Here is a 24721-nt window from a genome sequence, read left to right as displayed (position 1 = left end):
TGAAAGTGTAAATTTTTTATCACCTTAAGTCATTTTCCAGAGTGCCTTTTCATTCCGTTCCCATCTGATAGGGCAACCAATGACCTACAATCTTTCGAAATCACAATCTACGTGTGCCTGCATTTTAATACCCAGAGTCTAATTGTGAGGTCGCAGAGGCAGCCAGGCAGGAGGCAGAGGCACTGAGTGGAAAGTACTTTGATTTATGAGACCTCAAGCATTTACATACTCAATATTGAAGCAGAGAAAGGAATAAAAAGCGTGATTGAGGTAAATATGAAACTTCTCAATTGTGGCTTTCACAGCTTTTGAAGGAGGATGCTTTGAATAGAATCTCGAAATCTTAAGCTTGAATCCACCTGCAAATTACACATAGTTTCCCTTTTTGCATGTTGCGTGGGGAGGGGGGCAAAGTGTGCGATGTCAGTTCTTTTAAAAGGTAACATCTAAAACAAAGAAAGCAGAGCTGGGGAGATGTCCATGGCACATTTGGTAAAGTGATTGCTGGACAAGTATGAGGACCTAAATTCAGTCCCCCAAACCCTCGTAAAACATGCTGGGCACAATAGCACCTGCTTATTGTCCGAGAGCTGGGGAGGTAGAGACGGGTGTGTTCTTGGGGCTTGCTGACCAGACCAGCCTAACGTAACCAGTGAGCTCTATCACCAGTGAGGCCGGTGAGAAATTCTATCTCAAAAATAAATAAGTAAGTAAATAGATAAATAAATAACAGGGTGGATGGCTCCCAAGGAAGGACAGTTGAAATTGTTCTCTGGCCCTCTTCTCTCTGACTCTCTCTCTCTCTCTCTCTCTCTCTCTCTCTCTCTCTCTCTCTCACACACACACACACACACACACACATACAATATAAACAAGATAGTGTAACCATCAGAGACTCTAGGTTGCTAAGTCTCATTGGGGTAGAAATATACAGATGATTCTGATCTGGCTGAGAAATAGTCTTCTGCTTTTTCTCGCTTAGGAACGGCTTGGTGCCAGCTTCTACCATGGTCGTCTGGTACTCGTCTGTCTTGTGGACAGAACTGTGCACTGTGTGAGGAATGGGGGGCAGCGTAGGTTTCCCTTTGCTGCTGATTGGTTCTCTGCTGTTATGTGAAGGCCCCACTTTTACGGCCAGCAGTGTCTGGTTTCTGAGACCCTCCTCCTATTTAATTAAAATCTACAGCTGTTGGTTCAGCCATTTGTCTCGGGGACACAACTGTCTTGCATTTGGACACACAGTCTACAGCTGTAGATTGAGCCTTTTGTCCCAGGGACTCAGCTACCATGCATTTGGACACAAAGTCATTATGACTTCTGTGTTCTGCTAAACCTTGTGTGTGGTTCTTTAGATTTTATTGTTTGTTTGTTCATTTGTCTGTTTTGAGACCAAGTTTCTCTGTAGCCCAGACTGACCTGGAACTATCTGTGTAGACCAGGCTGGCCCCCAAACAAAGATCTGCATATCTGTGCTTCCTGAGTGCTGGGATTAAAGGTATGCAGCACTACACCCAGCTAGCCTGGTGTGTTTTGGGTGCAGTATGAAATGCATGGGCTAGCATGTTAAATACTCTACAAATATATACTACAAATATATACTAAAAATATTACTACTTTTAAAATTTTAAACATTTAGAACCCCATTTTTCTGTTGTAGTGATTTACATATATGAATGTTTGCCTGTGTGTATACCGGTACCATGTGTAAACTCTGTCCACAGAAGCCAGAAGAGACTGCCAGATCCCCCATAACTGGGGTTATTGACAGTTGTGAGCCAGAACCTGTGTGCTGAAAACCAAACCTGAATCTTCTGCAAGAGCATCAGGTGCTCTTAACGGCTGAGCCATCTTCATAGCCCCATTTGTATATGTTTGTAAAGATGTATTTTTATTTACGTGTGTCTCTGTGTGTGTTCCTGTGGAGGCCAGAGGAGAGCTTTGCATCTCCTGAAGTGAAGTCACGGGTGATAGTGAGACACCCAGCCTGGGTTCCTAGTCCTCCAAAAGAGCAGTGCACACCCTCAAGCCATCTCCCTAGCCCTGGGATAATATGTTTATAAAATTGCATTTTCAAGGAGTTTTTATTAAGGAAGTATTTTTGTTAATAAAGTGGTTTGTGAGATTTTTTTTTTAAAAGAAGTCAAAATAAGCCTGTCTGTAATCCCGGCACTTGGGGAGCTAGAAGCAGAAGATCAGAAGTTCAGAGACTAGCCACATAGCAAGTTCAAAACCAGCCTGGGCAACTTGAGACCCTGTTAAAAAACAAACAAACAAATAAAAATCAAAACCAGGCAAAATCAACAAACTACCCCAAAGTCAGAATGAGTGATGTTCTCACTGTAGAGGAAGTGACATTTTTTCTTTACTTTCTTTGGTTTTGCCAATTTCAATCGAAGAGAAAAATCTGGGTGAAAATTTCAGCTCACAGTGTTTTTGTCCTGCTAAGAAAAGGTAGCTTCGCTATTGTAGGTTTGCTGAGCCTGCTGGAACATTTGCTTCTCATGAGGGTCTGGAGGGATTTCTCAGGAGTTAGAGCATTCCCAGCACAGACATGACTGCTCAGAGCCATCCTTAGCTACAGTTCCATGGGGATCGTCTTTCTCTCTTGTATGTTTGTGTATGTACCTGTGAGTATACATATGTGTGGGGGCGTGTACATATATGCAAGTGTGTGTTGACCTCTGGTATTTTCCTCTAGCACTATCTGCCTTATTTTTTTTGAGACAGGATCTCTCACTGAATCTGGAGCTCACTTGCATGGCTGGACTTGGCCGGCCAGTGAGCTCCAGGGCTCCACTGTTCTCCACCCCAGTGCTGGGATTACAGATGAGTGCCACTAGACCTGTCTTTTCCCATGGGTTCTGGGGATGGACCTCAGGTTCTCTTGCTTGGACAGCCAGCTGTTTATTCTCCCCAATCCGACTGTTGAAGATAGTGAATAATTCACAGTGTATGAGTGTCGTGGTTTAAAAGAAAATGGCCCCCAAAGGGTGGCACTGTTAGGAGGTGTGGCCTTGTTAGAGGAAGTGTGTCACTGGGGGGCAGCCTTTGAGGTTTCCTGTGCTTAGAATACCACCCAGTGTGTCAGTCGACTTCCTGTTGCCTGCAAGATGTAGGACTCTCAGCTGTTCCTCCAGTACCAAGTGAGCTACCCCAGTTAAATGTTTTCATTTATAAGAGTTGCCGTAGTCATGGTGTCTCTTCGTAGCAATAAAACCTAACTAAGACAATGAGTGTCTGTGTGCACCGTGTCCCAGCTTGGTGCCTGAGAAAGGCAGGAGAGCCACAAATGCCCTTATCCAGTGCCGTTCTCCACTGAGTGACAGACTTTATGATGACCTAGCTACGCTGAGGTGTGCTCAGTAGATCCTGCCTTTCATACAGATTCTTTTTCACAGTGTGCCCAGTAGAATGGAATTTAGTGTTACAGATTCTTTATTACAGCATAGCCAGGAGAACAGAACTTAGTGTACTGTTGAGAGCTTATTCAGATAGAGCTATACACTATGATCAAAATACAGTAATTAAATGGTTTAGAAAGTGAAGTAGAGAATCAGAAAGTTTTAGAATTTAAGTATGCAGAATACTTGTGTCTGCTGTATAACTAGGGGCTGATTATCTTAGAGTTAGAGGGGTGGGTACAATGTTTTTAAATGTAAGAGCTTATGTGCATGGTGGTTCCAGATGGAGAGTAATAATGGTGGAGGAAGATGCCAGCAGGTGCCTGGTCAGGAAGCTCACATCTTCAACCACATGCAGATAGCAGAGAATTCAGAGTGTGAGGTTCATCAAGTGGAGAGAAAAGCTCCTCTCCGCCCTTCCAAGAAAGCCTATCTAAGCTCTGTACTTTGCTTCGTTTGCTGCTGCTTCTCCCGCTAGAGACAACCACCCTCCTGGACTTTTCCCTCCCAATAAATCTTGAGTGAGGTTTGTTGTGTGGTATAATACTCTTGCCTGAGAGAGCCCAGCGGTATTAGAAATGTATGTAGAACATTTTTAAACTTTCTCTGGAGCTGAAGTGGCACAGAATTGTAACACTTTTGATGGGGAAATTTTCACCTAGCCAAGCCCAGTTGTATCACTTCTCTGGATCTGGGCAGAGCTGTAACAACTTCACCAGGGAACCCCGCCCCCTCACCCGCTGGAGCAGAGTTTGCATTGAGGAAACCTTTCTCTGTAGCGGAACTGTAAACTTACAGTGACTTTGTGGTATTTCTTGACTCCCGACTGCCAAAATACCTTTCCATCTGAGCTCCAGCACTTACAGGTTCAGAGGAAGACTGTCTCTAAATACTGGGTGGAGAGCAACAGAGAGGAGGACACCTGACATCAACCTCTGACCTCCTTGTTCGTGCACGTACGACATGCATGTTATTTATGAGCATGTGCATGCACTCATGCACACGTGTGCATGCATACATGCATATGCTTGTGCATACATACAGACACATGCATACATGCATGTACACATATATACACCCATACACATGTACATACCATATACACACATGTACACACAAAAAGAATAACAGATATTTGTGGGTTTGGAGCATTGGCATGCTCACATGACCACTGAGCCTAGATAATATTTGAACTCTGAAGGTAGCAGCAGTTTTTCAGCCCAGTTATTTGACCTGCAGGCCTTAAACTGCCTCAAGGGAATAGTGATTTTTTTAAGGTACTTTTCTTCACTTGTATCTGTTTTTTAAAGACAGGGTCCCACCATGCAGCCTTGGCCAAAACTTGTGCTGTAGCCAAACTGGCTGGGAACTCAGAGCTTTGTCTGTCTCTGTCTCCTGAATGTAGGGATTAAAGATGTATACCACCATGCCCTGTTGAAGACCAGCTTTGACAAAACACGAACGTTCCAGGGTAGGAGCTTGAGAATTAGAATTATTAAGCAAAAAGAGCAGAGATATGAGAGAAATAAGGAAGAGAAACACAGAACAGCATCGGGGGGATATTCCGCCTCATTTATCTTCCACACGCTTACATATTTCACTCTGAAAGGGGAGAGGGAGGTGACAGACTTTGTTAACATGATATAAGGAATGGACTTGAATTCTGCAGCCTTTGGTCCAAGTGGAGTGGATCCATCTCTATACCTGAAATATTAATTAACCATACCCTATGTCAGAATCTCTCGTTTGTAGCCACACCTGTTGTCAATAACTTTGAGAGAGGAAAAATAAGCTCAAACTCTTTGGCTTCCAGTCAGGTGGAACAGGCTCACAACTCTGTGGGCCCTCACAATGCCTGGCTGTCACTTGTGTCTTCATTTAATATTTATATATATTTTGATTGTTTACTCTTAACTTTTAGTGACTCTAGAAGAGATAATGGAGTTTTGTGTTTGCTGTTCAGACTTCCGGTTCCACTGCTCCATTGTTGCATGTGAAAGGCCTAAGCTTTGAACCTACATGGGCATGCCTGACCCACAGGCCTCGAGAAGCCCAGTACAAAAGTGACCCTTACTTGAAATATTATGAAGTGTTCATGTCACTCAGTGTCAAAAGGTTATCAATTTAAAGTATCTTTGTGTATCTCTCTCCATCCCTCTGCCTCTTTCTCTCTCTGTTCCTCTCTTTTCCTTTCCCTCCTCTCCCGTTTCTCCCCGTGGTCCCCCCCTTCTTCCTTCCAGGATCTCCATATGTGAGCAGTCCACCACGGAGCTCCACTTCTGACCTCCTATACTTTGCATAATTTGCTAAAGTGCATTTTCTTTTAAAGTAGGACAGATTTTTAAGTAGGTATGTTTGTAAAGAAAGGCTTTCAGTTTTTTCAGTTTCTGCATCTAATAATTACAACAGAGGTTTTAGATAAATCTGTGTGAACAAAGAACTTGTTTCATTTTTCTTTCAGATACACTAAAGATTCTTCATCAAGCTCACAAAGCAAAGGTGTGTCATGGGTGGGGCATCTGGTGGGTGGGTCTATGATGGGCGGGGTTTCTGGTGGGCGGGGTTTCTGGTGGGTGGGGTTTTTGATGGGTGGGTATACCAGCTTCACCAATGTTGTTAGAAGCGAGAGTAAGCAAATAGACATGTGTGTCTAAAATCTCTCCTATTCTAGGAATTAGGTTTTGGAGGATTGCTTTCTACAGCCTTCCTTTCCCATTAAAGGGAAAAAAAGGTAGGGGCTGGGAGGTGGCTCAGTCAATAGTGTTTACCTTACAGGCATGGGAACTGAGTTTGGTTCCCCAGAACCCAGGTGAAAGGCAGATGCCATGGCGTACACCTGTAATCCCAGCACTGGGAAGGTGGAGACAGAAGGGTCCCTTGAGCCAGGTCACCCTAGCTGAATTAGTGAGCTCCAGGTTCAGGAAGACACTGTCGCAGAGACCAAGGTGAACCAGCATTTTGGATGTGGACTGTGACCTGCTGTCTTGAAGTTGCTTTAATTGCCAACTTCTACCGAGGTAGCTGGTGGAGACCTGGACAAGGTACGGTGATCTGTGTGCAGGCTGAGCAGCACCCCGTACAGTGCCAAGACCAGACTGGCCTGGGTCACAGGTTTGACATTACGGATGCCAAGTGTGCTTCGCTCACGAGCGTGTGAGTGAGGGCGTGGTGGAAGGAGACTTTTGTGAGGTCCGTGAGGACATGGCAGCTCTAGAGAAGGGTTGTGAGTTCTGCTGAAGTGGATAAGCAGGAAGAACGGGACACCGCTCCTCCCTCTGTTTCGTACTGCTGCCGGCTAGAGTCCCCAGGTTCAGCTCCAGCTGAAGCTCCTGGCATCAATGTTTTCTGACCAGGTTGTCTTAACTGGCGACCAGGTCTGTCTTTCCTCTGTGTACCTGAGAAGTCTCCATGAAGACTCAAAGTAAAGGCTTTTACAAAAGAAAGAATAGCAGAGAGTAACTGAAGAAAGTAGCTGACCTGGACATCTGGCATTTACATGCACACATACAAATACATGTTTGTGCACGTACCTCGCACACATACAAAAGCCAGCTCAGGGCCAGCAAGATTGTCCAGGGTAAGCCAAGCCTGACTACCTGAATTCAATCCCTGGGACCTACATGGTGGAAGTTGCCTGTCCTTTGACCTCTGCTGTGGGATGCACACCCACACATCTTACACACAATAAATAAAATGTAATTTAAAGATTTCAAAAGCTAAGTTATATGTACTTGTTACTAACATATCTTTAAAATAAAGTGTGAAATAGCCAGACATGGTGCCAAATGCCTTTAATCCCAGCACTTGGGAGGCACAGGTAAAGGGATCTCAGTGAGTTTAAGGCCAGCCCATAACAAACTTTCTCGTCAGACTTTCTTTGGGACTGCCAGATCCCCAATAATGACACAGAGACTTATTAATTATAAAAGCTTGGCCTTTAGTTTAGGTTTATTCCCACCTAGCTCTATAACTTAAATTACCGTGTTTCTATTCATCTACCTCTGCCACGTGGCTATTTACCTCCCTTCCACTCTGTATGTCTTACTCTCTGTGTCTTGCTGGTGTCTCTTGTGTGCCTAGATTCATCCAGTGCTCCTCTCTGTCCCTGGAAGCCCCGCCTAGTCTCTCCTACCTAGCTATCTCCATTCAGCTCTGTATTAAACCAATCAGAAGGCACCATTGGCAGGGCACATCTTTATAGTGTACAGAAAGAGCATCCCACAACACCAGCCTCGTGTACAAAGCAAGTTCTCGGACAGTTGGGATTATAGAAAGACCTGTTCTCAAAAAAAAAAAAAAATTAACCCTCCCCCCCCAAAGTAGGGGCACCTCCCACACATTTATCCAGAATAGGCACAGGATGTGCTAAAGACCCAGCTTGACTAAAGAATCCACTTGGCATCTGGAAACCTAATCTCTTTCTAGTTCTGTACCAGAAACAAAGGCCCAGAAGCAAACACTGGTGCTCTGTGCATGGGCTCAGGCCACAAGAACCTTGGTGGATACTTCCACAGAGGCATAGCCCACACTTCCAAGGTGTCTCTGACCTTAAGAGAGCTACGTGTTTATGTGTTCTGTGCTTTCGTTCATATGTTCTTGAATACATGTGAGGTTTGGATGATGCTGCCCCCAAAGGTGTCCTTCTCAGACAGGATGGGAGTGTCTTTTCTCCTAAGCCTCCATGGCCTTCCATAGACTCCTCACTGAAAATGTGAGCTCACTCTTATATAACTGCTCAAGGATAAGGGGCACACTTGTGTGTTATGTGTGTGTTTGTGTGTACCTCTGCATCTCTCTGTACATGTGTGTATGGAGACAGGTGTGCTCATGTTTGTAAAGACCAGAGGTCAACACTGAATGACTTCCTCAGTTGCTCTCCGTATGTAGGCCTGCATGGCCTGGAACTCACTATGCTATGTAGACCAGGCTGGTCTCAAACTCACTGAGATCTGCCTACCTGTGCCTCGAGAGGCTGGGATTTAAGACATATGCCACCATGCCTGGCTCCAACCTTATCTTTTAGACAGGATCTCTCATTGAACCTGGGTCTTATTATTTAGCTACCCTGGCTGGTTTATCTCTATCTTTTCTCCACGTTGCCAACACTGGGATTGCACCATCATGGCCAGCTTTTGAACTCAGGTCCTCACACTTGTGTGGCAGACACTTTACTGACTGGAGATTGTCCCAGCCCTGAGGTATTATACCTTTTTATTCATGCCTCTTCATATCTTAGCACCTAGTGTAATGTCTCAGTCATAGGAATTGTTGTAATTTTTGAAATCTTTATTGCATTTCATTTATTTATTACATGTGGGGGGGGTGTGTGCATGCTGTGGTGCATGTGTGAAGGTCAGAGGGCAACTCCCAGGAGTCTGTTCTCTCCTCCTGCCATGTTGGTTACAAGATCTAGGTCTTCAGGCTGGGCCTCAGGTGCCTTTACTTCTGAGCTGTTTCACAGGCTCTCCCTAACAAGTTTTGAGTGAAGTATTTATTGATGAATTGATTTCTTTTTATTCTTGTTTCAAGTCGTTGGCACAGTTGTAAACTCAAGCTTTCAGATGAATGTGTCCCAGATGACACAGAACAAGTGGCTGAGAGTGTCGGTCGGTTTCAGGTTAGGGACTTAGTGACATTTATTGCATTTGAAAATTTGACAATGTCATAAAATATTGGGCTGACACATTGAAGTCTGAGGCTGTAGTGTGGCACCTGTTCCTTTTATGGGTACCAGGATGCTCCACCACAGTCTGCCCACAGGCTTCATCCGTGGAGTGTTTTCATTCTGACTTCAGTAGGGAAGGCAAGGTATGGTTTTGTTTTATGTTTAATTAGTTACTTTTCTCTCTGCTGTGGCAGAATACCTGACAAAAGTGGCTTAAGAGAGAGAGTTATTTATTTCTTTATTATCTTATATCTTGTGCTTTAGGACATAATCCTAAATGGAGGGGAACCATGGCATTTATAATAAGCAGAGCCACGGATGCTGGAGCTCAGCACCCCTGTGTGTATATGTATGTATGTGTGTGTGCAGTAACCAGCGGAGGGTGTTGGGTGTCCTGCTCTGTCCCTCTCCACCACACTCCCTTGACACAGGGTCTCTCATGGAGCCTAGAATTCAGCTGGCAGCCAGTAAGCCCCAGCAACTCCTCTCTACCCTCCATATAGTGCTGAAGTCACAGGCCCCCTCAGGTTTTCGAAGGCACTGGGGATTTGAACTTGAGTCCTCACGCTTGCACAGAAAATGCTCTTACACAGGGAGCCATTTCTCCTGCCCTACAGCCATATTTTTAAGAGAGAGAGAAAAAGTAAGACTTTGGAAGACAGCACATGGTACATTTGTGTTTGCACATCTCCACATGTGTGACATACATCGATGGTGTCAGGAAGCACACATGGCCAGGTGTAGTTTCTGCAGAGGACAGCTCAGTAGCTGGGGCACAGGGGTAGGAGATTTTGCAATTTTCATTCTTTATCTTCTTGGAGAATTTTGTATTTCGATTCTGTGTTCTAAAAAGAAGCATTGAATTTTTTTCAATGATTGTATTCTGGAGTTCAGGTCCCTCTGTTGGTACTGAGTGAAGTTCATGATCCGTGGAACATGGCCTCTGGCTTGTGGGGCTTCTGTTGGGCAGTGGAGAAACCTTTCTTTTGAGTCTGTCTCACATAGAGTCTAGAAATAGGGCAGACTGGGCTTGGGCTGTGCTTTCATCAGTAAAGTGTTTGCCTGGCGAGCATGAGTACTGGGGCTCAGGTCCCCAGATCTCACGTAAAAAGCTAGGTGTGGTGACAAGCACTGTAGTCAGCACTGGGGAGGCAGAGATAGGCAGCTCCCCAGGGCTCATGCCAGCTAGTCCAGCTGATCAGTGAGTTCTAGGTTCAGTGACAGACCTTGTCTTAGGGTCTCTACTGCTGTGAAGAGACACCATGACCACGGCCATTCTCAGCCCATTGCCATCATGGTGGGACGTGGCAGTGTGCAGGCAGACGTGGTGCTGGCAAGGAAGTGAACTGAGCACAAACCTGCTCCCACAGTGACACACTTCCTCCAACAAGGCCACACCCACTCCAGCAAAGCCACACCTCCTAATGGTGCCACTCCCATTTGGGGGCTATTTCCTTTCAAACTACCAGAGACCCTGCTGCAAAAAAAATACCGTGGAGTAGAGATTGAGCAAGCCCCCCAACACGGACTCCTGACCTCCATTACACACGTACCCATGCACTCACATGCACACACATCCGTGGAACTACAGTAGACTACTAAACAGCTGAATTCTGATTGGCTGGAGTACTGTGTGCCCCATCTGTAGTAACTTCCAGGTGTCAGTCAGGGGAGACAACAACTCCAGATCCTCTCTAGTGATGTCCATCCAGATTTGCAGATATCACTGGAGAACAGAGCCCGCCACCTCTCCAAATCACTTGGAAATACGACAGCAAATGAGACACAGGCTGAAATCCTTGTCAGCTTGGGCATGGGTTTTAGATATGTGCCCTTGGGGCCACTTAAGGCCACGTCTGCTTCTCTCAGATGTCACATTGTCAAGAATGTGTCTTCAGTTCCATCTCTGATGAGCCACATGCCCCGGGCCTGCATTTTTGCAATTCTTCACAGGTTCTTGCAACATGGTGACAGCAGACATAGAGAGCTTACTCAGTACTGAGGGTCTGGACGGGCACATCCTCCTTAACACTAGGAAAAGGGGAAGCTGCACTCACTTTCCCTTCTGTGGCTGCAAGGTAACTGAAGCTTAGAGAAGTTTACAGTGTTGAGTGCACAAAGCGGGGCACCCAGGGACCCTGTGTTAGAACCCCAGCTTGTTTCCAAAGCCTGTTTGTAGCGCTGTCTGCAGTGTAGCTTACAGTGTTGGCACTTAGTAGGGCTATATTCTGCATCTTCTCTGTTGTCTCCTTACCACAGTAGAATGTCACATGGCTTAGATTAGTGTGTGTGTATATATGTGTGTGGTATGTGCATGTTCATGGGTGTGTACACATGTACATGCTGGGTGCGTGCAATATGGAAGCTAGAAGTTGGTGTTGGATGTCTTCGTCGATTGTTGTCCACTTTACTTTTTTTTTAAACTTTATTTAACTTTATTTCATGCACATTGGTATAATGATGTCAGATTCTCTTGAACTGGATTTACAGACAGCTGTGAGCTGCCATGTGGGTGCTGGGACTTGAACCCAGGTCCTCTGGAGGAGCAGTCAGTGCTCTTAACCACTGAGCCATCTCACCAGCCCCCCCCCCCCCCACTTTACTTTTTAAAATCTTGCTTTCTTTGTTATTTGTGTGTGTCCATGTGCGTGTGCGGGAGGGTGGCTGTGGAGTCCAGAAGAGAGTCTTGGATCCGTTGGAGCTGGAGTTACTGCTGCCTGACGTGGTGCTGGGACCTAAACTCCAGTCTTCATGATAGCGCAGCAAGCTCTAACTCCTGGGCCATCTCTCCAGTCCCATCCGCATGCCTTTTTGAGATAGTCTTTCTTTGCACCAGGGACTTGCTGTTTGATTAGGTTGGTTGTCCAGTGAGCTCCAGGGATCCTCCTGTCTCCACCTCCCCATCACTGGGATTACAAGGCATGGGGTTTCAAATGCAGGTCTTTGTACCTGCGGGGTGAACACTTTGCTGACTGAGCTGTTTCTCAGCTCCTCCGAGTACCACTCTCGGGTCTTCAGGACATCTTGGCCAAGTGTGCTGACCAAGTGGGGATTCTTTCTCTCTAGACAAATGAGCTGGTGTTGGGCTTGGAGGACGACGACACACTCCTACTGAAGGAAGACAGAACGCTGAAGGACTCGGGAGTAGGTGAGACGGGCTGGGGTGGAGGGAGGGCCCTGGGCCTCCTGGCCTGTGTGTGAGGATGATAGTATCTGGAAATCCTCCCAAGGCAGTCCCCCCGCCCCCGTGCTGAGAGAGCTGCGTTCTGATCGGTTGACCGAGGGCACCGCAATTCGTCTGCATGTGCGCAGGACGCAAATGGTTCTTTTCGGGTTCGCTCGGGACTCTGGTGAGGGTCGTTTTAAATGATTGACAGGCTATTAGTACAGTAACTGCCGACTGTCATCGGCGCTGTTGGAGAGAAATGGACCTAGTGGAACTAATGTAGAATAATGAAATGAGATGTTGTTTGTACAACACGCAGTGCAGCTTCTGATACTCACTCAAGACTCTCAGTGCGTCAAGCTGTGGAATTTTAACTATAAGCCTGGTGTGTACAGTGGGAAAATTACCTGATTTAGCCTTTCGACCTAGAATGTGCGTTCAGTTCTGTTTGAGAGAAGTGCTGTGTGGCCCATCTCCTGGCCATAGGTGAGAGAAGTGCTGTGTGGCCCATCTCCTGGCCATTAGGTGTCAGTGTTCTTCTACTTACGCCTTCAGTACGTGCGTGAATATGAGCAGGAGTTCGAGCAGAGGGCACACGCTGCCTGGGACACACCTCTGTGGTTAGACAGCAGGATAGCGTCCCAGTGCCCGCTTCCTCCAGAAGTTCCCGGGTACAGGGGTAAGAGGCGTGGGCAGCGAGGGCCACACTGGAGCCATACGGTTTTGTTGTTGTTTTGGACTGCTGTTTCTGTTAAGTCACTTCCGCCACATTTAAAGGATTTAATCCTTTACCTTTAAAGGATTCAGTTAGTTTCTGTGAATTCCTGACAGTGACCCTTCCCTTGAAATAGGATTTAAAATAATAAGTCAAGGGGCTGGGGAGATTGCTCAGTAGGTAGGCGAGCTTGCTGTGCAAGCATGAGAACCTGAATTTGATCCCCAGCACCCCTGTAAAAAAATACTGAGTGTGGCCATGTGTGTACCCGTAACCACAGCAGAGTGGGGGCTGGAGCTAGGACGGTCTCTAGTGCTTGCTGGCTGCCAGCTTAGCCTCAGGTTTGGGGAGAGACACTGCCTCAAGGGAGTAAGATGGTAATCAGGACCACTGACGTCCTCTTTTGGCCTCTGCACACACAGACTCTTGCATCTATGTAGACTTGCATATGCACACACACACACACACACACACATAAATAAATGGCGGGTTATGAAATCGTAAACGTGATCTCTTTGTTAAAATCTACACAATTTGCTACAATTAGTGCCTGTTCGTATTATGAATACAGTAGATTTATTGTTACTTGAAATTCAAAAACATTTTTCTGTCTTTGTGAATTGTGCACAGGAATTGTATTCTCTGATACTTATATTATTTTCTGTAACTTTCTCCATGATCAAGTTCTCTGGAAGCAAAATCATATTTGGGACAATTACAATGACATCTTTCTGGATTTGGTGGTGCATGCCTTTAATCCTGGCACAGGGAGGCTGAGGCTGGGAGTCATGTATTTCAGGTCATCCTGGGTTACATAGCAAGTGCCAGACCAATCTGGATTGTCTGCTGAGAGCCTGTCTGTAAATGAATGTCTTTTGTTATTTGGAAAAAAGTCACCCTTCAAATAGGTATTGAATGTTTTTTTTTTTTTATGTCAGTGAGAAATTATTTTTTAACTTGACGCTTGGTGTGTCAAATGCTGCTCTTAAAGCAGGTGGCACTCGCCTGGTTGAGACTTCTAGAACGTGAGGAAGCCTGGCTGGCTTTGAAAGCCTGCACTGAAATGAACATTATAGACTGGTATTGATGTGGGACTGGACAGGTAACTCAGTCAAACAGTGTAAAATTCAATGCAAACTATAACAAGACTATGAGGTAATAAAGTTTTTATCTTGCAATAAACAGGGAAGAAATTAATTAGCCAAAAACTATGTGAGTTTCTAGGAAAAATATTTCAAATCTCTAACTCTGTCTCTATTTAACAAGAAATTTGAGATGAATTGTTAAAATATAAAAGTAAATTTAAAGTATTTTTACTTTCTGGGTGTGGTGACACACGCCTTTAATTCAAACACTTGGGAGGCAGAAGCAGGTAGATCTCTGTGAGTTGGTGACCAGCCTGGTCTACAGAGTGAGTTTCAGGACAGCCAGAGCTACATAGTGAGACCCTGTCTCGAAAAGACTTTTATACTTACTTTTTGTCTGCATCTTTGTATGATGTGTGGGACCTAATGATATGTACTGTGGTGAGCACATGGAGGTCAGAGGACAGCCTGTGAAAGTTGGCTCTCCCCGCCCACCACGTGGGTCCCAGGAAGTGGAGCTTAGGACTGCAGGATTGGCAGCAGTGTCTTCACCAGTTGAGCCATTGTCATCAAATAAGAACACTAGTTCACAACCTTACAGAGAGGCTGCCGAGGGGAAGAGCAAAGAGACCGTACCAGCTAGTTTTATGTCAACTTGACATGCAGTTAAAGTCATTCGGTGAAGCAAGAGCCTCAAGTGAGAAAGCACCCTCAGCAGGCTGGTGTGGGCAAGCTTGTGATGCATTTTCTTAACGGATAGCTAATGTGGGAGGCCCAGCTCGGTGTGAATGGTGTCACCTCCAACTGCTGGTCCTGGGTGCTAGAGAGAGCAGACAGAGCAAGCCAGTAGGCAGCACTCCTCCTTGGTGTCTGCTTCAGCTCTTAGCTCCGGTTCCTGCCCTGCTGGAGTTCCTGCCGTGGCTTCCCTCATGATGGGCTGTGATGTGAAACTATAAGCCGAAATAACCCCTTCTCTCCCCAGTTTGCTTATGGTCACAGTCTTCATCACAACAGTGTAAACCCTAAATGAGACTCAGCCCTGAAGGTAAAGTGGCAAACCATGAGTACGTGTGTTAGGTATGTTACACGACACACGAAAGGCTGCTAGCCTGACTGAAGAGCTCTTCAGGACTCGGAGAGGTGATGGGTAAAGTGTTTGTTGGGTAAAAACCCAAGCTCAGTTCCTAGCACTCACTTTAAAATAGGAAGGAAGGACAAGAGAAAGGGGGGAGGGAGGGAGGACAGAAAACAACAAAACCAGCAAAGTATGGTGGCCCCACTTCTGTTATCTCAGTGCTGGGGAGGTGGACACAGGAGGATCCCTAGGGCTCACTGGCCTGCCAGGCTAACCAGCCAATGAGCTCCAGGTTCAGTGAGATCCTGTCTCTTGCACCCATGTTGGGCTTACCACTTCCTATAACTCAAGCTCTTATCCTTTCTTCATACTTCCATGATCACTGAGCACGTGCACGTATGCACAATTGAAAGAATTAATTTAATTTAAAGATAAAAACAAGGTGGAAAACAACCAAGGAAGATTTATTATATCAAATTCTGATCTACACACACACACACACACACACACACACACATGCATACACACAAAGAGACACATGCACACACACATATGTATATACACATACAACATAGACATACATGCAAACAACCTTATAGTTAATACAGAAAAGATAGATGAAAACCTATACAGATTGAAGGAACAGTTAGCATGTCAAAAAATGCTTCCATGCTATTGTTAGGCAACAAATGCATGCTGCAGTAGATGCTGTATGCACAGCAGAGCCAAGAACCTAGAGTTACACCCTGACCCCCAAGACTGGGGCTCAGAACCTGCTTCTATCCAGTGTGTCTATCTGGGAGACCTTGAGCAAGCAGCAGTTGTTACAAGATTGGCAGTCATAAGTAAAACTGGCGAGCCTTGGGGAGGTTATAGTGTGGGAAAGGACTTTCTCATGCTCATCTGCCCAGAGCACTGGCTTCCCAGGCTCTGTAGTCAGGGACCACTTTCTGTCGGATCTTCCAAGTCTACAGGAGCAGACCTGCTCAGGTTCCCATTCTGAAGGGCGGTAGGGTTCCCTTTCATGTTCCCGTCTGAAACGCTGATGTGGGTGTTTATCCCACGGATGAAGGATATGTTGTGTGATGTCATCATCATGTAAAACCTGTGTGTGGAGCTGGAGAGATGACTCAGCAGTTCCGTGCACTGACACTCTTCCAGAAGACAAACCTGCTTCCTAGTGCTCACACAGGGTGGCTCACAGCTGCCTGTAGCTCCAGCTTCAGTCTTTCTGGCCACACCCACCCACGCATGTACATACTCACTCAGACACACATGCACACATACATAGCCATATTAAAGGTACACAGTTCATGTTCGTAGGTGTATATGGAGGAGATCACTCACCAGCCAGCCAGTGAGCTCTGGAAACCTGCCTGTGTCCAGTCTCTGAGCGTGGGGTTACAAGTGTGTGCACTACATCTGGCCTTTTTAAAAATGTGAACCCTGGCCAGATTGTGGTGAGGCATGCCTTTAATCCCAGCCCTAAGGAGTCAGAGGCAGACAGATTTCTGTGAGTTCAAGGCCAGCCTGGTCTACGAGTGAGTTCCAAGATAGGTTCTAAAGCTACACAGAGATACCCTGTCTGAACACCCCCCCCAAAAAAAAACCAAAGGGGATCTTGAAGATGGCACTTGGGTCCTGATGTTGGCAAGGCAAGTACTTTATCATTCTTGTTTTAAGGCTTTGATCAAACTGGATCATTTTTGCTGGGTCACCTCTGGGCTTGGAGTGATCTAGGGATCCCCAGAATGCCCTCACGACCTGACAAGGCAGCATGTGGGTCCCTCCTAGAAGCAATTTCCTCTGCCTTCTAGAGCTGTGTTCTGCCGTCTGGGGAGCAAGCCTTGGTTATATCTGGGGGAGGACAAAAGGTCCCCCGAGAGCAGCAACAAATTACAAGTGGGAACCGAGTTGTCAAGTGTGATATTTCTAGGGAATTTTCCTTCCCGCCTGCATCTGCTTAGGCTTCAGGGAGCTTTAAGAGAAAACTCAAAGTCAGCACTCGCTCCCCCTTCACTCCTTGATCTCACTAAAGAGCTGTCAGTCTGCTACACAGCCAGTTGCCATGGGAATAGTGCCAGTGTGATAAATGTGTCATCCTGACTTTCTGCAGGAGTTGGAGAAGAAAGCCTGGGAGGAGAACTGAGAAAAGAGAGCAAGACTCTGTTCCTCTGTAGACTTTCCGCTTTCCTGGGGCCCCACGGTACAGTCCACACAGTAGTATACAGTATATACCACCTCACGGTATACCACACATTAGTATACTGTATATATACCACCTCACGGTATACCACACCTTAGTATACAGTATATACCACCTCACGGTATACCACACCTTAGTATACTGTATATACCACCCCACGCTATACCCACACAGTAATATACAGTATATACCACCCCGTGGTATACCCACACAGTAGTATACTGTATATACCACCCCATGGTATATTCCTCACAGTAGTATACAGTGTATACCACCCCACGGTATATCCACACAGTAGTATATAGTATATACCACCCCGTGGTATACCCACACAGTAGTATACTGTATATACCACCCCATGGTATATTCCTCACAGTAGTATACAGTGTATACCACCCCACGGTATATCCACACAGTAGTATATAGTATATACCACCCCATGGTATACCCACACAGTATACAGTATATACCACCCCATGGTATATTCCTCACAGTAATATACAGTGTATACCACCCCACAGTATACCCACACAATAGTATACAGTATATACCACTCCATGGTATACCCACACAGTATACAGTATATACCACCCCATGGTATACTCACACCGTATATAGTATATACCACCCCATGGTATACTCACACAGTAATATACAGTATATACCACCCTGTGGTATATCCACACAGTAGTATACTGTATATACCACCCCATGGTATATTCTACACAGTAGTATACAGTATATACCACCCCACAGTATATTCCACACAGTAGTATACTGTATATACCACCCCATGGTATATTTTACACAGTAGTATACAATATATACCACCACACAGTAGTATACAGTATATACCACCCCATGGTATATTCTACACAGTAGTATACAGTGTATACCACCCCATGGTATACCCACACAGTATACAGTATATACCACCCCACAGTATACCCATACAGTAGTATACAGTATATACCACCCCACAGTATACCCGTACAGTAGTATACAGTATATACCACCCCACAGTATACCCACACAATAGTATACAGTATATACCACTCCATGGTATACCCACACAGTATACAGTATATACCACCCCATGGTATACTCACACAGTAATATATAGTATATACCACCCCATGGTATATTCCTGACAGTAGCACCCATTTTTATTGGTGGGCTTGTATAAATAAAATGATTTGTTTTATGGCTGCGAAGATCACTCAGTGGGTAAGAGTGTTTGTGGCTCAAGCATGAGGACCTGAGTTCAGATCCCCAACACCCATATAAAAAGCTGGGCATGGCTGTACACATTCACCCTGGAGCTGTGGGAGATGAAGACGGGAGATCCCTGGGCCTTGCCGACTGCCACCGTAGCTCCAGTGAGAGACCCTCTGGAAGGGACAAGGTGGAGAGTAAGGGAACAGGACGCTGACATCCTCCTCTGGCCTCTGTGTGCACATGTATGCAAATACTGCACACACCTACACAACACACATCTGAAGGAAAAGTACAGTTTACTTCTGGGGAAGGAGGAGGGAGTTTCACCAAGACATTTAACCTACACGACTTGAAGGTTGTTCTTAATAATTAAAGTCTCGTGGACTGATTCACCTCAGAAAGAAAAGCACGCGAGCTTTGCAGTACTATTTTATACATCTCACTTTTCCCTGTGTTACTGTTGTTCCCTGGATCTGTTCTGCTCAGGATTCATGGCCTGGTGCCGCTCACAGAGCAGGCTGTGTTTTACTGGGAGACGTTAAAGCCGGCGACAGTGGGCCACACCAGCGCTGCTCATCTGGGGAAGGCCTCTCGCCAGCCTGGTTCTGTAATATCCCCACAGCTCCCTGGGGTTGGTTCTTATCTTCTGTGTCACTGTCCTGTCAGTGACTTCATATTAGTGGTTGTAACAGTGGCATCTGGATTCAGTAATGCTGGCTGGGGTTCCAAAACAGATTCAGAATGCACAGTGGGGTATAAGTTCGTGTGTGTGAATGTTCATGTGAAGACCAAAGGTCATCACTGAATACCCAACTCAAGTGTTCTCCACCTTAATTTTTTTTTTAATTTTTGGTTTTTAATTTTTAATTTTTGGAGCCTGTCCTGGAACTAGCTTTTGTAGACCAGACTGGCCTCGAACTCTCAGAGATCCACCTGCCTCTGCCTCCTGAGTGCTGAGATTAAAGGCGTGTGTCACCACTGCCTTTCACCACCTTATTTTTTGAGACAGGATCTCACTGACCGTGGAACTCGTCTAGGCTGACTGGCCCATGAGCTCCAGAGACCCTCCTGCCTCTGCCTCTGCCTCCTGTCCCTGAGTGCTGGGGCTGCAGACACGGACCTCCATGCCCGGCTTTTTACATGGGTGCTAGAGATCCACCACACGGCAACAAGATCTTTACCCACTGAGCCATCCCTCCATTCTCAAAAAGTAGAGTTTAGCTTTCACACAGGAGTGAACGACACACGTACTCATCTTCCGTGGCTGGCGTATCCTTCTCCTAACACCCTCTAGTTTATGCGTATAGCTATATATGTTAGGATTCCATCTTTTTCGTGGCTGGATTGCACTCCACTGCATAGATGTTTTTACCTTTCCAGCTCCAAGCAGCCATGTGCCTGGTGTATGGAAGCTCAGATGTCTCAGTATGTGCTGTCTTTGATGTGTTGTTTGCTGATTTATGTGGCCAGCCCGATACAGACATTCAAAGCAAGCATGACATGAAGATTCCAACTGTCTAGACCAATTCCCTTTCACTTCTGCCTCCACTGATAAAATTTAGAAGTAGCCCTCAGCTGTAAGTTCTGCTCTGGAGGATTTGAAGCTTAGGGTTTTGTGAGCATGTGGATCCAAGTCCCTCAGATCCATGTAACAGAGCTAGGTGTGATGGAGCATTCGTCTAATCCCAGCATTGGGAGGGAGGAGATAGGCAGGTCCTTAGGGCTTGCTGGCCAGCCGGCCTACCTACTTGGCCTACTCTCATGGGCCAATGAGAGACCCCACCTCATAAACCAGGTGGGGGCTGGAGAGATGGCTCAACAGTTAAGAACACTGCTTACTCTTCCAGAGGACCTAGGTTCAATCACAACACTCACATGGTGGCTCAGTGAGTGACTCACCCTTAACTACAGTGTCATGGGCTCTGACGCCCTCTTCTGGCCTCCACAGGCACTGTATGCATGCTGTGCACAGACATATATATATATATATATATATATATGGGCAAAAACCCGTACACATAAAATAAATAAAACTAAATCTCAAAAACCAGGTGTATAATATCTGAGAAGTGACACCTAAGGTTGACTTCTGGCCTCTACATGCACATACACACATATATGTGCACACGTGTACATTCACATACATAAAAAAGAAAGGATAAAACACTCCTGGAGCAGGAGAGAGAGTGAGGCTTTTTCTTTTCACCTCACTTTGCTCTGAGAACTAATTTAAAAAAAACAAGCAAAAACATACTGTTATCATCACTTGACAATCTGTCCTGGATGTCCCCCAAAGCACACACATGTCAGCTTTTCTCAGACTACATAAGTCACAGCAGAAAGTCAGAAATGCAGATAGAGAACTTGTAGTGTGTCTTTGTTGATAGCTGAGAAGTTTGTTTCAATAGGTCAGAGGAGTATTTAAACTATATTTAATTTCTCTTGAGATTTCAGTGTTAGAATAGATTATTCTTTCTCTTAATTGAAGTAATTATCAATCTCCCATGAAAGATGTGTGTGCATGTATGTGTGTGTGCACACATGTGTGAGTGAATGAGTGTGTGAAATCTGTTTAGAAGTGTTATCAAATTATTAATGTTATATCCAAAGCCTGGATGTCCTGGTTCATGTTACAGTGGCATGCCAGCATTCAGAGGTTCCACAGTGTATGGGGGGGGGGGGGCTCTCCTTGGTTTTATTCGATAGTGAAGACAGCAGGTTTTAGATCTCACTCTCTCCAGATTCCCACGCCGAGACCTCTGCACAGACTGTACTGTACACTTTTAAGTTAAAGCCAGTTGCCTTCTTCCTACTGACTCTTCTCTGCCGTGCTTAAAGAACTGTTTTAAATAGAACTCGGGGAGTAAGTTGACGGGATACTGGTGGAGAGAGTGACTCGATAGTGGTCGTAATCGTTTGCGGGAGGGGATGCAGCTCCGTTGGGACAGTGCTTGCTGAGCATCACAAAGCCCCAGCTTTAGCCCCAGCATTGCACATGGTGGTCCACGTCTGTCTCCCCTGCAGTTGGGAGGCAGAGGCAGGATAAGAGGTTCAGAGTCAACCACATCTACATAGGAAAGACTTGATCTACAGAGAACTTTGTCTCAAAAACAAAGTCATTTGTAATTGCTGTTTAAATTATTAAAAATTTTAAGTACATGAACCCATTCTCTCAGATATTTCCAAAAGATATCCAGGTTTTTAAAACCTTTATTCCTTTCACTTGGAAACTATGTTGCTAAAGTCTAAAATCTATTTTTTGTTTGTTTGTTTGTTTGTTTGTTTGTTTGTTTGGCTGGAGTTTTTTGAGGCAAGTTATCTCTGTGTAATCCATGCCTGGATCCTCCTGCCTCAGCCTCCACAGTGCTGGGATTTTGGGCATGCCCCTATGCCAAGGGTACAGCTGTCTTGTGCTTTATTTTGTATGTGTGCTTATGTGTAGCGTGCTTGTATGGAGGTGCATTCATAGAGGCCACAGTAGGGCGTCGGGTGTCTGCTCTGTCTCCACTTCATTTCTGTAAGACCTGGAGCAAGGGTGGTGGCCACCAAGTTCCGGCTCTGTACCTCCCACAGAACTGGGCTTATAGGTATGTGTGACAACACTAAGCCTTTTACGTGCTGCCTCTTGCTTGCACAGAGAGTGCTTTGAAGTTCTGAGCCATCTCCCCAGTCCTTCCTGTCTTCCCTCTGATTAGATCATTTGTAGTTTGTCAAAAAGCAAAGAAGGATGAGAGGGAGGATTCAGTCAGGTGACTCTTGCCGAGTATGCTTCCCTTCAGAAATAACGTTTTGTTGTGGTTTTGCAAAGGTTAGTGCCCCATACCTTCCCTTGGAATAGCAGGTTTTCTGTAGCCACACCTGCATGTGCTCATGTGTTTGTAGCATGTGTGTGGAGGCCAGAGCAGGACACCCAGTGTCTTCCTCTGTTACTCTCTCTCTTACCTCGAGACAGGGTCTCACTGACTTAGACACTCACAGTTTCACTGTTGAACTGTTTCCGCTAGGCTGTTTGCTCTCAGGATCCTCCTATCTCCACCCCATGTACACAGTCATGCTCAGCTTTTACATGGGTGCTGGGGATTCGAACTCAGGTCTCCGTGCTTGCAGAACAGGTGCTCTTCCCCACAGAGTCATCTCCCAACCCCTCCAGCCCCCTTGTTACAGTCAGCTGATTCTTTGAAATGTGGTAACTTGCCGAGATGCTGAACTACTTACCGACCCACTCTTGGCTGAGGGAGGCTCATCTCCAGCCCGTCTTTGATTCTCAGCTTCTCTCTGCGGTTCCCCCCACCCAGGCTCAATGCCATGAGAGTTCCCAATCAAATTACCAACCACTTGGATTAAATTTAATCCCGTGGATGTAGTATGTCTGGACCAAGGATCCGTGAACATGGTCATATCGTTTTTCTCCTCTCAATATTTGTTTATTTTCTCGAGAGCACAGGGTAATTTATGGCAGAGAGATACTACATATGATATTCTTGCAAACAATAAAACCATTCTTAATGAAATGTCATGCTAATCTCTTGAATTTCATTCTTTTGTGATAGAATCTAATGATGAGATTAGAGCCAACTGCTGCAGACCAGTGCTAATCCTCTGCACTCCTCATCCTATTTATTTGGGGTGAAGAGTTTTCCTTGTCTCTTCGGAGCGCCTATGTTAATTGAGTGCTCAGTATTCATTACGAATAATCACGTCTGTTTTCTTGTTGAGCTTTGGAAGGCCCTTTTGCCTTCTGTGAAAGCCGAGCAGACTGTATTAACTCGTGGTTTAATTTTAAAACACCAGTGTGGAACTTGTGGGTGCCAACACCTTGAAGAACCACATGTTTAATAATGGGAAGGCTCTCCATCAGATCTGAATTAATAATGCTGCTGACTTATTGTTTTAGAAGACAGAGTCCTTGACCCGCTAGGTTGAAAGCTTCGTGGCCGCCCTGAACTTCTGTGGGTCCTTTAGCTGAGCCATTTCCCCCGTGAATAATTAGAGGCATTTGAAGGTATTGCATAGAAGCCAATTTGTGTCTTTCACTTTGCATATTGCTGAAGCCTCATGAATTAATCATGAGCGGGGCCAAAAATTAACTTCTTCAGACACATATTTTGATGGGTCATGAGGGAGAATGTAAAGTGATCTGTAAAATATTCTACTGATCCTCCAAGTATTAAATTATTATACCTACGGGCTAATTTCGGGGGGCAGAGGGAGTCCTTTCCCTTCTGGAACTATTTGAAAGAGATCAAGGTTTTTTATTTTCCAGGGATATAAATGAGCAATGGAGGTACCTCTTGAAAATCTTCACTCTTGTGTTAACTCTTGATTTTAAGGAGATTGTTTTCAAATTTTTAGATTGCACTTATTTGTGTGAGCGTGCATGTGTGTGTGCGTGCACGTGTGTAAGTCAGAGGACAGCTTGAAAGGATCTCTCCTTCCGTGTGAGCTCTGAGAATTGAACTCAGGCTGCCAGGCTCGGTAGAAGGCTCCGTAACCGTCTCACTATCATGAATCACTCTTCCTTTTGTCTTTGAATTATTTGAGTTTTAATCTGCTCTGGCCACACTGACGCTTCTGGCTGGTTTGATGGAGAGTTATGCAGTCCAGCCGCCACTTTGTCTTTTCATTTTCAACATCCATGATAGCAGACCAGGGTAATACGGATTTCCATACTTGTTCAAAACCTAGTTTTACATTAAAATACTGTTTCTCTCCTTCCCCGTGCTTCTTTTCAGCCAGTGAGACTGAAATTGCCTTCTTCTGCGGCGAAGATTATGAGAGATATAAGGCTAATCCCGCCTCATCCTGGTGAGCGTGCCGGCACACCTTCAGGTCCCTTCTTCCACAAGTGAGCTTTTTGAATTGTCAAATAAAGCTTTAAAAAATTAATCCTCAGCTTGATTCTTCCCTGTGGAGGTCTCTCTTTGCCGTTCTCTTCTCTTCTTTTCCTTCCTTCCTCCTTTTCTCCTGTCCCTCCTTCCTTCCCTCCCTCCATTGCCTTCTTTCCTTTCTTGTTCTAAAATAAGCAAAGCACTTGAAATGTTTTGAAATGTGAATGAAAATGAAATAAATGTTTGTTTTAAAAGTAGCACATCTGGGCTGGAGAGATGGCTCCACCGTTAAAGGCCAGGCTCACAGCCAGAAATAAAAGTGTCCCATCTTAGGGTCGGGAGTGTGACTCAGCGGGAAGAGT

General features: G+C 45.4%; 1 protein-coding gene across 7 annotated transcripts in view; it reads left to right on the top strand.

Annotated features, from left to right (window-relative positions):
- Nucleotides 1–24417, top strand: part of C5H2orf76 (chromosome 5 C2orf76 homolog) — a 62556-nt gene extending 38139 nt beyond the window's left edge. For 3 of the 7 annotated variants that reach the window (XM_085688340.2, XM_085688345.2, XM_085688342.2), the window contains 3 exons: nt 5863–5900; nt 12133–12214; nt 24268–24417. In XM_085688340.2, coding sequence (XP_085544466.2) covers nt 5863–5900; nt 12133–12214; nt 24268–24380 — 233 coding nt within the window. In that variant the 3' untranslated portion in view covers nt 24381–24417. Of the gene's footprint in view, nt 1–5862; nt 5901–12132; nt 12215–24263 lie in introns of all 7 variants that reach the window. The other 4 variants (XM_085688341.2, XM_085688344.2, XM_048443803.3 and 1 more) reach the window with 2 other exon arrangements.
- Nucleotides 24418–24721: the final 304 nt, after the last annotated feature.

This window comes from Myodes glareolus, chromosome 5 (genome assembly GCF_982192425.1).
Source record: "Myodes glareolus chromosome 5, mMyoGla1.1, whole genome shotgun sequence".
Taxonomy (NCBI): domain Eukaryota; kingdom Metazoa; phylum Chordata; class Mammalia; order Rodentia; family Cricetidae; genus Myodes; species Myodes glareolus.
The sequence above is the reverse complement of the archived record's forward strand: the minus strand, read 5'-3'. Positions and strand labels throughout refer to the sequence as shown.